The sequence below is a fragment of the Mycteria americana genome, chromosome 1 (genome assembly GCF_035582795.1).
Source record: "Mycteria americana isolate JAX WOST 10 ecotype Jacksonville Zoo and Gardens chromosome 1, USCA_MyAme_1.0, whole genome shotgun sequence".
Classification (NCBI taxonomy): Eukaryota; Metazoa; Chordata; class Aves; order Ciconiiformes; family Ciconiidae; genus Mycteria; species Mycteria americana.
In genome coordinates, this window is record NC_134365.1 from 124,741,556 (window position 1) to 124,756,321 (window position 14,766).

Sequence of the window (14,766 nt, forward strand, 5' to 3'; positions counted from 1 at the left end):
GGAAAAACTTCTTTAAAAAAAAAAAAAAGGGATTTTGTTACTTCAACATAACACTGCAACAGTTGTCATATGGCATTTTGGACAGATACAATTATTAACATGATAATTCTGTTATCTCTAAAATAACTTCAGCATATTTGACCAGTCTGCTGCAGTCAGGCATCCGGAATAGCTGCATCCCAGATTATACAAATTCGAACTCAGATAAGAGGAGTTGAAAGAATTTTTTTTCCTCTTATCCTGGAAAGAGGGGGGGGGGGGGGGGACAACACAGAGTATTCTCTGTTGTAGGACCCAAACAAGCATTTTGTATGTGTAAAAGCACAAACCAGTTTGAGGGGGAAAAACAAATATTTCATCTGCAAAAACACTGCAACGTGTTGCAAATAATACAGTTAATTACTGTAAATAAAATCCAAGAGGCGGTCAAAATAACACCATTTTGCGCAGTGGTTTCCTTAATATAGCCACTTTATTGGCATGTCTTTTTATTAGACACAGAAGGGGAAAAATCTTCTGTTCTTTAGGAAGCCTTTTTAAAGGGGGTTTAAGAAACCTCCAAAACCTGCTTTTAGAATCCCATTTACATCAATTTCATCTTGGAAGATGAATTATTTTACAGAAAGTCACTTTTAAAAAAGATAGGGCTGACTCTATTCTGTAGAGCTGCTTATGCTCCTTATTTCTGAGAGGTAGGCTTCAGGTTTTAGCACCTCCATACTGTCTTTCTGATATTGGCCCCACACCAGAAAAAAATACAGACATGTTAAAGGAGGCATTTGTGAGATTCTTTCCTACATAAGAAGTCTTTTGAACGTTTCTTCTTGGAGAATAGCTTTAAGGCATAGGCTTAAAATCCTTCCTACAGTCACTTGTGTGTTGACTCCTTTTGGGGAGTTAAAACAGAGAAGAGCACTGATTAGCAATATCATTCCTTTAGGATTTGTACGCCATTCTTTTGAAGTATCACCATGTTTTGGATTCAACACCAGCAGATACTAGCCAATTTAACAGTTTGTTTTTTTAAAAAAATATATCTCCAATGGCTTCAGCACAAACATTTTACAACGCTCCACATAGAACATGTAACCCAGTGCAATTACACAGTTCTTAGGCTAAACTGTTCCTTATTTACATTTCTCTTTCAGATGTTTGTCTTGCATAATCAAAGTAAAGCCCTGGGAGGTTTGAATTCTGCTCACTGTGTGGTTTTTACTGTGGGTACAAGTTCTGCAGTCTTGGAAACTGTCTCCTGTTTGCATTCCTGCAGTATTTGTTGCTGAAAAGCTGCTGTCACTGTTTCTATGGTCCACCTTCCCTGAAGACTAACAGGGAACACGATGGAGAATGTAATACTCAGCACAAAAATATGCATACAAGGTCAGAAAAACAAAGAATTAAAACAGAAGAGAGAGAGACTGAAACTGGAGTTCAAGACCTTCTTAATAACAAAAAAGCCAGAGTTCTCCCCAAAGTCCAGTAAGATTTCTGGGTGCACAATTTCTTAGACTTTTTCTGCCATCAAAAGCTTTAGTTTAATCAAGGCTTGGTCGGACTCCAGCCTGGACCATTCTCTGTGATCCTGCTCAGAGGAGGATACAATACTAAAATGGCGCTCAGTGAGGAAATGTTGCTCTTTACAAACTAGTGGGTATGTGGAGAGAATCCCTGATTAAATCCTACCTCTTTGACACAGATTTGTAAAAAAAGTCAACTGCCAAGAGTTAGGCTCTCAAGGGAAGTGAATTCCACGCTCTTAATTTTTTAGGAAGCAGATCTCATTCCAGTCTCAAGCCACATTTTCACAGGCTTTGCCACTACAGTAAACATCTGGGAGACATCTGCCATAAAATGAAAGCTGAAACTGTAAACACTTGTATAATCCAGTAATGTGTACTTGTCTCTGCAGAGTATTGCCATGGAGTAATTTTGTTTCTGAAAAGAAAGCCCTCAAGTCTTTCCCCATCATTAATCCCTTTGAAGGGAGGAACGGGAATCATTCATGAGATCTGCACTGCCTTCAAATAGACTGACAGAGAGGAGAGAGTGCCCACTGTTTCTTGCTTAGAAATCCACTCAGGAGTCCTTTATGGCAAGAGAGGAAGAAATTGCTGTTTGACATTCGCAGGCTGCCAAATTGGCATTGAGGGCCTGAACTCCAACACAGTTGTTTGCCAAGCATAGGAAATACTGTATTCCATTGTAACGCCAGGGACAGGAATTTGCAGTTGACCATTGCCATGTTTAGGGCTTGCATATGATACAGACATTTTTGCTGATTATTTCTGAGCAACCATGGTCAATGATGTTAATTTGCCAAGGAGCCTACCGTTGCTGCTGATAATGGTATCCGCCTCGTGTATCTGCCAGGACCAGATGGCAACTTTTAATCTTTGCCCATCTATCTCATGCAGTCTTCATATCTTTTCTGTATCAGTTATCAGTTTAGCTTATTTAAATAGAGAAGTTGTTAGTTGTCCTGGAGAAAAACCTTTGCTATCAAACCTACTGGTATCTTGCTGGATGTTTTTCACTATGTGGTGTTGGTAATTTGTATGTTAAAAGTTTTCTCTCCTTCAATCCCCAGATACCAAATTAGGGAAGATGAAAGGTCCTTATAAGAAATAATCTTGTATGAACCATCTTGCTTTCACTTAGGTGAGAGACTGAAATGAGTCCAAAACAATGTTCTGTTTTCTGGCCCTCCCTTTCCAGAAGCCCAAATCCAGATTCTGTGGCTTGCACACAGTTGCATTGCGCATGTTATGCTAACGGTCTGTAGTCTTATGTCCTCATTTTATCCCTTTTACTTTTGCTAGAGTTTTGGGGGGCTGCCTTGGAATTGCTGCCATTTGCTGAGAGAATCTTAGGTTGGTTTTATCTTCAGTTCCAGAAAAGAATTGTTTAGTATTCATTTTCCAAGAATGGAAGCTAATTATTAATTTCCTCTGAATTTTTGTAACTTTGGCTATTTGTGTGAATTGCAGTGCTCAAGGAGTGTGTGAGGGGGTTTAGGCTTTTTTTTTTTTTTTTTTTTTTTTTAAATACCTATGCATGCTAAACCAACAAGGTACTAGTAAATGCTAAATATAGCAAACCTAGGATCATCCTGAAACTCCTGATGAAAGTTTGAAAGTTTGGTATGAAATCCTGGTCCCACTGATGTCTGCTAATTTCATCCTACCATTATATTTTGGTACTAAGAAGGAAAAACAAGGAGACCTTCAGAACTACATAGGTTAGCCATTGCTACTAGTCACAATGGTCAAAGCTACAATAGTGGGGAGAATTGTCCCCTAATAGCACAGGCAAAAGCAAGAGCAAATTAGAAAGGAATTTTCAGCCTGGAACAGAACTAACATCTCTCAGGCTCCTGAAATCTGTCCTCTATTATCACTATTTTGCTAATTAGTGAAATGATGCTAACTGGAAAAAACGACATAGTTTGTGAACTTACTGAATTTCATTCAGATTTTTAAAGGTTAATTTAAAGTAGAAAATCTTTTTGTAACCACTGAAAGAAAAGAACAAATTGAAATTACCATTACCCAGGTAACAGGACTAGAAATAGATGCGGTATTAGTCAACTTCGCATGTACTCCCTGCAGCTTGAACTCAAATGCAAATCTGTTCTGTTTCGAGCACAGCAGTGGCCTGACTTCCCGCTGCTTTGCGTGCACATTTCCCCAGGGAATAAGCTGTGTAGGACATAGCTTTGCCAAGCTGATATCCCTGAGCAGTGGGAGCTGAAGCAAGTGACTCATGACTGCAAGACGACAGCATGTGATGCAAGACACACACAGGACAAACTGCTGAGAGATGCGTTTCATGACTGAGAGGTTTATTCCCACTGCCAGGAAAAGCCTTGTTCTTTTCCAGCTGTTACCATGTTTTATAAAACAAATATATATACTGTGGCATTTCTGATCCAAAATCTATATCAAACAATTTTCAAGGTTATATATTAACAACTGGGCACAGAAGTGTCTGTGAAATCACAATATTAAAATCAATGAAATAACACCAATTTCTTTACTCCCCCCAAGTGCCTTAAAAATGAAGCAAAAGCAAAATGAAAGCATTTGTATGCATTTCTCTAAAGCCATTATCATGACCACATGCCACATTGTGCTATATTGCACCATAACCGCTTGCATCTCCTACCTCTTTGCTTGCCAGAGCAGGGTTTCGGTCTGCTGCTAGAAATACATTGATTGACAAAGAGGTATGTGCACTTACTCTGCTACCTCCTTAATGCTGGTGAATGGTTATTCAAGGACAAAAAGGGGTAACTGGGATTAAAATCCTGATAATAATTAGTTACTTTTCCCCAATATTAGGTAGTAGATGCTAAGTGCAATAGGACTGGATCCTATTGCAAGGCGCAAGCATTAGCATTCAGGACAAAACTGCAAGCTGATCCTAAGCACTGTAGCTCCCTTAGCCAACCAAAGGAGGCCTTCTGCTTCCTTTTCATTAACCTCAACCGTTTTCTTAAATGGACACTGGAACCAAAATGTGCAGACATCAGCACCAACGAAAATATTTGTGTACAGTTACTGGGAATTGTACCAGTATAAGGAGTGTTTTAGCTTAGAATTTCACAGCAGAGTGGTCTTGCATTTTTTTAAAAAGAGGTGTATTTTTAGGTTTCTGAAGGAGATGAGGATCAAGAATGCCATGCTATACAGTGCTGTTCAACTGTGACAACTTGTGACAGTGATACAGCATTTTAAAAAGAACTTTCTTATCGCTGTCCTGTCTCTCAGCTTGACACCTGGCCCCTTGTGTGTTTTTGGTAGGAGCAGTTCCATTTACTTCAATAGAACAATTGACGTGAGGATTGCAAGACTGGGCCTGACATTTGGAGGCTGATATATTGCATGATCTCCTCCCTGAGGCCCCATTTTGCAAAAATGCTCAGAATATATGGAGCTTCAGCAAGTCAGTAATAGAAAACAGGTTCAAGTCAGAGGTGTAAGAGAATGGATAGCCCACTGTTACTCTTCTGATCATGTCATCTCTTAATATATAAAACTACTTTTTTTTTTTAAATGGCCACAACACCAGGCTACTCTGGGGTGTGGGAAAGATTGTATAGGTCCTTGTTCTGCAAGTTTCAAAGGCTGTAAGAGAAGGGAGCACCCAGCAGTTCGCATGATTTGATCTGGAGTACAGAATTACACGTACCACTTTCATTATTTACTGCCTGTTATGAGGGCTGTTCCTCTCAATTCTGTTTAAAGAAATTGGGGCATCTATGACTACTGTTCTCTGCATGATAATCACTAGTGGAGTCAATACGAATTTAAGTCCAACAATTTTTCTGCAGGCTGTTTTTTCACTAAAGCTGAGAGCATGTCAGCCTTGCTAGTTTGCAGTTCCATTTCATGCTACATTTTGGAGAAACAGCACTGATGGGTGCTCTTTTTGTACTAGAGACAGCAGCCCCACCTGTCTGTCAAAGGGTTTAGAATGGCCTTTGTAATTCCCACACGCAGAACAGCTTTGATGGCAAGATCAGTTTTCAATAATCCGCTTTCTTTTGCTGAGAAAATGGCTCCTTCTCCGCCATTATTGACAATTCTGACAAAGTTCATCGTTTTAATACAGGCCAAGTGAAAACTTGGTGTGAGACAAGAATAACGGCCCCTCCTACATCAAATGCTGCTAATACTTTATTATTACTATTACAGTCATAAAGTGGTACTTTACACCCTGTCTTAGCAAACATTCAGCTGACCAGCAAAAATCAGTATCTTAAATACAGATGATCTTCTGATTGGGGAGTGCACAATTATTACTCTCTGCTGGTCCAATTCTGCCACCTTGAAGACTTGTTGAGAAAAGGAGAGGCTATTAATAGGACTTTTACGTAACCTTGACCTTTTATTTTCTGTCGATGCTCATGATGATTTAGAGAATCCAGATACAGTTTACAAAATCTGATTTAAGACACTCTCTCTATGCATCTTTTATCAAGCTGAGTGTGTCATTCTTGGCAGCCCCATATCTTTTCTATTGTGCTTATATAGAAAATCTGGACTTCAGGAGATCTTGGTAGTTAATGCAGTCTGTCCCCCATTCCAAGACAAATTTAAATATAGCTATCAATATTTATAAAAATATTTCTTCCACTAGTTATGAAAAACAAACACACTGAAAATAAAAACGCATCGATCTTCCAAAGCAATCTCTTCCTGTGCTTTTCATAATCCTTTGCATAATGGAGGTAAGCCCTCTATTATGACCGTCAGTTTATTACCTTCTGCTCCTTCATAGCTCTGTGTTATACGTATTTGTAGGCTGTGATCAGAGTTGAGCTTTCATTAAGCTAAAGAAACCATTTCCTCCTAGGTTGTGTGTCCTGAGCCTCTCGCATTGTTCCATTGTTTCATTTTGAATGAAATGCCATTGCAAAAACTTGGCAGTACTCCACCAGAGACCCTACCAGTGCTGAATATGCTGCAAGGATTACTTCACATGTCTTGCAGACTATATTGTTGTTTATGCAGTCCAAAAGGTGATTACCTTTATTGCAATATTGTGACACTGTTGACCCATGTTAAGCCTGTTTTTCACTGTAATCTCACGATTTCTTCATGCATAGCGAGCTGGAATTCCAATGGGTAACAACACAGACCTAGGAAGGCAGCAGCTTGTGCAACAAATGGCCCATAAAGATGTTTGTCCTGTCTGCCCAGGAGCAAAGGCAGCAGGTAAAGTTGTGTATCTTCCTGGATTGCTGGCTGGCCAACTGTCATGTGTATTATTGCCTCAGGTCTGCCACGGGTTGTATTGCTTTTTGGTGCGCTGACAGGCTGAGCAGAGGAGTGGGGGAGATATGAGAAGGATTTAGGGGAGTTGTAGAAGGAAAGCATAGGAGGAACGAGGAACATTTGTGGAAGAAACATTGCCAGTTGTTGATAAACTGTGGTCTTTCTGACTATCCTCTCTCTTGACCAAATTATGATAATCTTCTACTCAAAATTCATGATTTCCAGCAAATATTCTGCTCTGACCAAGGAGAACTGGTTTGAGAGGTCAGGTTACCTTAAAAAAAAACCATAGAACTCCATGCACAGTCCAATGACAAGGTCATGAGCTTGAGAAGGTATCATCCCAGTAGTACTACAGCAGCAGCTGTAGTAGGAAGCCTAGAAGAGCTACTCCATTGCCTACATTTGATCTAACCTGCCCTGCCTTTTTCTTTTTTCCTAATGAAGCCCTTTGTCACACATTGAATGGTTATTTGCTCTCTGAACAGTCCCAGTAACCCCCGGATTTGGAGGAGTACCTGGGAGTTAATTTTTTTCAAACAGAATAGGCTTGAGAAGGATAGCATAGCGGAACACATGATGACTATGGAGTTGAAGTCTAGCTTAACGTTTTTCTGAGACACACACCCTTTTTTATGAGGAAGGGGCCTGGCTTCTTAAAGAATAAATAGGGCAAAGTCTGTAAAAAAACACTGCTCAGAAACTGGGTCCTCACATTTAGATGACCTGCTTTCTGGAAGGGAGGGAGAATTGCTTTCTGGCCTTTGTTTTGCTTGTGGCAACTTTTTTAGTGTATAGACATATAGGTTCCCCCATATTTTGAAAAATGTTGGGGCTTGATACTGTTGAGTCACCCCCCTGCTTACTTCTGGTTGTGTATGCAGGTTCTACTCCTTAATCCATGAAAAAGACTTCAATTTTGACAGCTTAGAGTATAAAGGGAGGCTTCAGATGTTCCTCTGGGGTAAGCATAAAGATTGCTAGGAGTACTTGCCTTTGTTGGGCCTTTCAGAGTATTAGGAAGAAGGTAGCAATCCTGCATAGAATGAGTTTCTCCACTTGCCTGGAGAAACAGCATGTGTTGCCCTGTAACAAATACTCTTTCACTCCCAGCAGCTGCAGAGGAAGGCAGAGCTCTGCATTTGCACCCTCCCTGCCTTCCTACAAAGGGCCTCAGCATTATCATTCTCACAGACCTTATTGCTCTCTACAACTACCTGAAAGGAGGTTGTAGTGAGGTGGGGGTCAGTCTCTTCTCCCAAGCAACAAGCGATAGGATGAGAGGAAAAGGCCTCAAGTTGCGCCAGGGGAGGTTTAGCTTGGATATTAGGAAAAATTTCTTCACCAAAAGGGTTGTCAAGCATTGGAACAGGCTGCCCAAGGAAGTGGTTGAGTCACCATCCCTGGAGGTATTTAAAAGGCGTGTAGATGTGGCGCTTTGGGGCACGGTTTAGTGGTGGACTTGGCAGTGTTAGGTTAGTGGTTGGACTTGATGATCTTAAAGGTCTTTTCCTACCTAAATGATTCTATGATTGCTACCCACGCTGTAGTTTCCTCACTCAGGTGTACAAGCACTCTGGTATCAGCTGTGCTCTGCAATGTGAGACTTCCTTGAGCCTATTCCTTGCTTTGCCTATGTGGTCTACTAGGTGCAGGAGTAGCGGCTGTACAAAACCTAAGGGCAGGCATTAATAAACGTATGAGGTGTGCTTTCCTTCTTGGGGGAGGAACTTGCTCCAGTGAGAATGTCAGACGTGCTTGGGCAGTTTTTAGAAAGAACAGCTGCAAATGCCAGAACACTTCCTGGCATCTTCTTTGGACAGTGTATCATTATCAGGAAGGTAAAGATACAGTTGGCATAGGCACTACAGAGACAAACCATAAATGCCACTGCACAACTGTCTTAATTGAGGCCCAGCCTCACCTGACAACGCTGTGGAACCCACAAGATAGATCTTCTTGAGTCATCCCCAAAAGGCACATATGCCAGTATGTATATATCATATGCTTACAAGGTCAAAGTGGGGTATTCAGCCCTATTGCTGGGGAAGGGAGGAAAAGCAGGAAAAAGGACAACATCTGTATTCCAACAGTTGCCCTCCAAGCTACAGGAAGGCCAAAGACACTTTATTCTTCAGTATATCAAGAGATACGGAAAACCACAGGATAATAGCATGTCAGCATTTGTTGCATCGTGTTTGTGGAGGCTTTAAGAGCAGCAAAATGGAGGCATAGGTGCCTTCTGTTCCGAATAATATGCAGTAGCCACTCCCTTGAAAAGCAACGGACACATGCAGCAATTGCTTTTAAATGAAAAACAGTGGTTGGACTTCCGGCTGACTGAACAAGTTGTAAGTAGGTTTCATGTCAACTGCTTGCAGTGTGTATCTTGTACAGGTGTCTATTACAGAACAGGCTGTGTCCTTTGGATGCACATCACGGGAGCGGCACATGGATGCAGCATACAGCTTACTGCATGTATATGTTTTTCTTTATAGTGTGTGCATTCTGTACTCGTTTATTATGACGAGTGTCAAACATAAACAGGGCTGGAAACTTCTCTATGTTTGCCTAGCCTTTTCCATGTGAGACCTTACTTTTAGTTGTTTATAAATTTGCCAGCCGTTGAGTGTTTTCATAGACATTTTCTGTCTCAGGTTAATTTTGGGGTAAGAGAAGGAGAGAGGACAGAGGGAAAGAATATGACCTAGAACAATTGAGTCATGTCTGGAAATGAGTCTTGCAGAAGATACAGAATATCCCATACACACTCTTTGCAACCTTTCTTTTAAAAGATGATGACATCTTAAGCTCTGGAACCCTGGCTTTCTTATTTGGGGGAAGACAATGATTTCATGTCAAGAATGTGCATTTTGCTCAACTTATGAAAAGCAGCGCCAAATGTAACCCCCAAATGTGAGCCTTTGTGAGGAGAAAAACAAAAAAAGTCATTGTCTATGCTCTGTTAAGATTTGCTAGCTTTAAATTCTTCAAAGTTTTGTCTTCTTTAAAGTAGATTTGACCTGCAGCTGCCAGCCTGGACTGTATCCTGTCTGGTCTCAGCACTGCAAATGGAAGCAGGGAGCCTTGCCTTTTCCTCCCCTGTGTGTTCAGAAAAGATCAACCTTAATCAGGTTGCCTGATTTGCACTGGAGCAAGACACGTGTTGGTGAGAAGAGTGCAAGTGGGAATGGGTCAAGGAGCTTGAAGCAGAAGAGGAAGGTGAGACAAAATGACACTATGTTAAGAGCAATCACTGGAAACTGAGACTAGATAGTCAAGGACATGGACTTGAGAAATATGGAAAGAAAGAAAGAAAGAAAGAAAGAAAAGATGGTGGAGTTGCTGGGGACAGATGGTGGAGTTATTGGGGAAGGAAACAGAATAGCTCAAGTCAGAGGAAAAATAAGAGGGAAGACTGGCACAAAAAGTTAGAGATGCGAGGAATATGAAAGAGGTAACAGACCTGGCAAGCAGCTTTGGCTCTAAGAATACGAAGATGGTGAGAGGAGGAAAATGAGGACTTGGGACCCTGCAGGTTGAGGGATGTGGCGAGTTACTCAGTGGAGGAAAGCAGGCAAGGAGCCTGGAGGTGGAGAATGGAGATGGGTGACCAGAAACTGAGGAAGATCACATCCCAGTATATGCCTCTGTCTCTAATTCTTCTGGCTTACCCTGCCATCCAGACCTGTGTCCCCTTGAGATAAACTCCTCGCGTGAAATGCTGTTTTGTAAAGTTTTCCCAGACTGCTGGATCTGGAGCATTTGTGGTACAGATCATTCATTGTTCTGACCCTGTCTATACTCCGAGGACATGCACCAATTTCTACAATTCAAGAAAATACCTACATTTATAGGTGATGGAGAAACTATTAGTAGTAAGGCCAGCCTAGAACAAGCCCTGTTTTGTGACTGGAGTGACGACAGAAAAGAGAACAGTACGTTCCCTCATTTTCCAACAGATTACTTATGATGAGGGAAATATGTTTTCATGTTGCTGGGAAATAATCACGCTATTTCAAGAGTTGATTTAAAGCTATCCACTAAGAAGAACAAGAGGCATCAGGTGTGATTTCTTGTTGTGAGGGGATCTTTGACTGAACCTGTGACGGTCAATAATGACAAATGGCCAGAGGAAGATGAAATTCCCAAAAAAGTTATGAAGTCCTGTCTCAGCAGAGTCTTGATGTATTGTAGCACTTGCCAGCCAACACATCTTCTTTTACTCTTTGGCAGCCCTCTGAAGGGTTTGTTTTTGTGTCAATAACATACAATTGTACTCACTTCCAAACCTGACTGTGAGGGTGGTGCTCTGTCAGGCTGCCTGCAGCTTGGGCTGCCATGCCACCGCAGGGCATTGTGTGGGGCTGCCTATGGCGTCCGTGGCTTCACAGGGCTTTCTGGTCGCTTGAGGAAGGGAAGCTGTAGCACTGTCGGGATGTCTGCGCTGCTCTTGGCTTTCCAGTAAATGGAGGGGCAGGTGTGGCTAGCACCGCAGCGTGGGGGAGCGTGGACAGCAAATGGCGGTTAGCGCCCAGGACAGGTGGCACGGGAGGGTTGGGTGGCAGACGCCGCGTGTACTGGCCAACGTTTGGACATACCAATGGACACTGAAGTGTGCTTGAGGTATCAGGTGCCATGGTGTTGTGCCATGAGGGCAGGAGAGAGGCGACCGTGGCAGCCGGTGTGACGTGTGAGACCGGGCGAAGGCAGGTCCGTGTGTGTGGGCCGTGGGTGCACAGGGTTTGGAAGGGGCGTGGGGCCTGGCGCGTGGGAGCGCCAGCACGTGCAGGGCAGCACTGGTAGCAGCGGTACCGGAGGCGCCGTGCTGGGGAGGGTTGCGCGAGATTGGGGCAGTGCCTCTGTGGGTGCCAGCGAGCGCCTCAGCGCAGACCTGGGCGGGCGGAGCGGTACCGGGCTGAGGGGCGCAGCCTTCCCGCTGCGGAGGGTGGGCGAGGGGACGCGGCACCGTGCTCGCCAGAGGGCTGAGGCGGCGGCCCGGCCGCCCGGCCGGGGACAGGAGGGCTTCGCCATGCAGGCGCGGGCGGCGAGGCCGCTCTCCCGGCGGGATGGCGCCTGTGACAGCAACAGCGTCCGCCGCGCCGCCGAGTGCGGAAGGGGCGGCCGTTGAGGCGCGTGACGGCGCGTGCCGCGTGACGGCGAGGGGGGGCGGAAGCCGCGGCGGGACCTGCAGTGAGAGCGCCGGGGGGGGGGGGCCGTTAGGTGCCACCGGCGCGGTCGTACCACCGCCGCGGCCGCTGCCTCCCCCGAGCAGTGAGGCCGGAGGCGGCCACTAGGTGTCCGCGCCCAGCGCCTGGCGGCCGCGGCGGGCCCGCGCGCTCCCCGCCTCCCGCGCGCTGGGGGGTGTGTGAGTGTGACAGGAGGGGAGGGCGGGCAGGGCGAGCGCGTGACGCCCTCCGCGCTCCGCCCCCCGCTCCTGCTCCCGGCGCCGCCACCTCGGCCCGGCGCGGGCGGGCGGCGCAGCCATGGAGCCGGAGCGCGAGTGCCGGGTGCTCTCCATCCAGAGCCACGTCGTCCGCGGCTACGTGGGCAACAAGGCGGCCACCTTTCCCCTGCAGGTGAGCGGGTGCGGGCGGGCCCTCCGCCGCCGCCCGCCCCGTCGCCGTTCCTCTGCGGGGCGGCGAGGGGAGCCGGGCAGGTGGTGTGACGGCAGGGCTGCCCGCCGGGCTCCGGCGCCCGGGCAGGCGGGCGGGGGGGTGGCCGTCTCCTGCCAAGCGGGAGTAAGGTCAGGGGACGGCCGAGAGCAGCCCGCCCGGGCGCCCTTCCTGCCCTCTCGAGCGCCAGAGCGCGGGGCTGAGGCGGGGGCAGCCGGGGGCAGTGACCGTCCCGGGTCTCCGCGCACCCCGGCGAGCCGGGGCCGGGGCTGGTGCGGCTGCGCCTCCCGCCGGGTCCGCGCCGCACGGCCCGGCCCGCGGCTCCCGCTAACATAATGTCTTCTCCCTGCGGGCTTGAGGCTGTAGTACGGCGAGCGGGCTTAAAAGGGTGGGGGGTGAGGGGAGTGCTTCTGGTGGGTCTGCGGGGCTGCATACTGCGGTGCTCTGCGGGCGCCTGTGCCTGTCGCCGAGGCATGTGCTCCGGCATCGGGCTTGAGGGTGTCCGCGCTGCTGTTAACGGGGCGTACCAGCTTGGGTTTGGGTGTCCCGCGCTGGGGACGGGAGCTGGGCTCGGTGGACCGGTGGCCTTGTGCTTGTACAAAGCTAAGCCCCTCTCATCCTCGTGGGTGGTGGAGCTGGGTAAACCCCCACCCCTCGGTTTCTGAGGATCTAGGGAAGATGTAGTAGAGTGTAAGCACTGCTTAATGACTGTACAAGGCTGGGCCAGAGAAACTAGCTTACATGGCCCGGAGCTTGAGGGTATAATTGGATCTTGGCCTTCATGGCTGTCATGTGCTGACTTCAGCGTTGCTTGCTAAGGTCTAGCTGACGGTGGGAAAACATCGGTGTGCTTTGGGTCGAGCCTTTGTGCGTCTCGCTGTTCTCTCTTGTGAAGCGTCTGTATCATAAGGGGCTAATTTGGGGCCTTACCGTCAAGAGGTCTTTGTTCCTTGACACACGTGTGGCTGTACGAAGCTTGCTGTCTAAGAATCTCATTGCCAGAGCACAGTGTGTTGTGACATTGGTTATCTAGACATTGGTTATCTTGACTATCTTAACAAATGATGGTGTAATCTCGCTTGACTAGACATGAGAGATGGTATACTCTGATAAATGATGCACTTGCAACCAGGCCTGCAACAAGCTAATATCATACTCCCTTATCACCATCCAATTATAATGTAACCAAATCTCTTGAAAATTAGTATATGGTGAAGGGTGATGTACATATGAAATCCATGTATTGTGGAAAAATCTGTGTATATGGAGACTGATGCCTGAAAGGCTGTCATGATCTGCAGGCCAACTGTCCCTCCTTTCCTAACAGAATGATCTCTAAATTGTGCTCCCCCCTCACCTCCGCCAGCTATTTTTGTGGTAGCAGAAGGGCACACAGTAGTACTTATTCCAGAAATCTCCAGTCTCTTAAACTGTTGTCTTCATTTTAATTCTGTGTTAAAGGTTCTCTTTACTCTTCTGTAACTCAACCTTTCTGTGGCATATGAGCCTCTGTATGGGTGTCTCGTATGACTTGGCAAATCCTTTCCTGTAAAGTGTCTTTAGTTCCTTGACTATGATGCTATAAAATACTACTGTAGTTAAAAAGTCCTATTGATGTTGTAGCTGGGTTCTATTTAGGAGGCTATCACGCTCACACTGTGTAACGTTCCTCAGTGTATAGTGTAACAAGAAGTTGCTGGGGTGGAGGGAAAATTATCTTTTTGATAGTTGGGGAACAACTGAACTCCTATCACTACAGGCTGCACTTGAAAATCCTATGTAGGCAACCGTTAATGTGCTTGCTAGAAAGTTATTTAAACCCTGGTTTTGCTAGAACATGAGATGTAGCAAGTTGCCACCAAGTGAAACCTTCCTTTTTTATGTTTTCTTCAAACTAGGAAAGGAATTACAAACGTGAGTCTCTTTATTATTTTTATATATGTATAAAAATGAAACCTGATGCTAGTCTTGAGGATGGCTGCAAATCTGGCATGCTTATGTTATTTCCCATTCTCCTTTTTACTTTGGTCTTCTGAATCAATAATGGTTACATGATGCTTCTGTCTGAGCTCATCGGTATTGAGGTTGCAAGGCAAGATGTATGTAGATACGTGTGTGTGTGTGTGTGCATGTGAGGTCTGATGGGCTGAAATCCTGACAGAACAGTTTAGGAATCTGCATTTGGACAGCAACATCCAAATAGAAAACCAGACGTGGTTTCACCTGCTGTTTGCAGCCTTCTGCAAAAACCTGTCATGTTTGAATGACTCGATCTTTGGTGGAAGTCTATGACATTGTTATTATTTATTAGTAATGGCCAGTTTAGCACAGTGCACAGCAGAGAACTCCTTAGTGTCTTTTTTTAACCAGTT

At 45.4% G+C, this 14,766-nt stretch overlaps 1 protein-coding gene across 1 annotated transcript in view; it reads left to right on the forward strand.

The window, feature by feature from the left end:
• The first annotated feature begins 12,184 nt into the window (after nt 1-12,184).
• PDXK (pyridoxal kinase) overlaps nt 12,185-14,766 on the forward strand; it is a 50,012-nt gene continuing 47,430 nt past the window's right edge. The window contains exon 1 of the mRNA XM_075519667.1: nt 12,185-12,358. Coding sequence (XP_075375782.1) covers nt 12,266-12,358 — 93 coding nt within the window. The 5' untranslated portion in view covers nt 12,185-12,265. The remainder of the gene's footprint in view (nt 12,359-14,766) is intronic.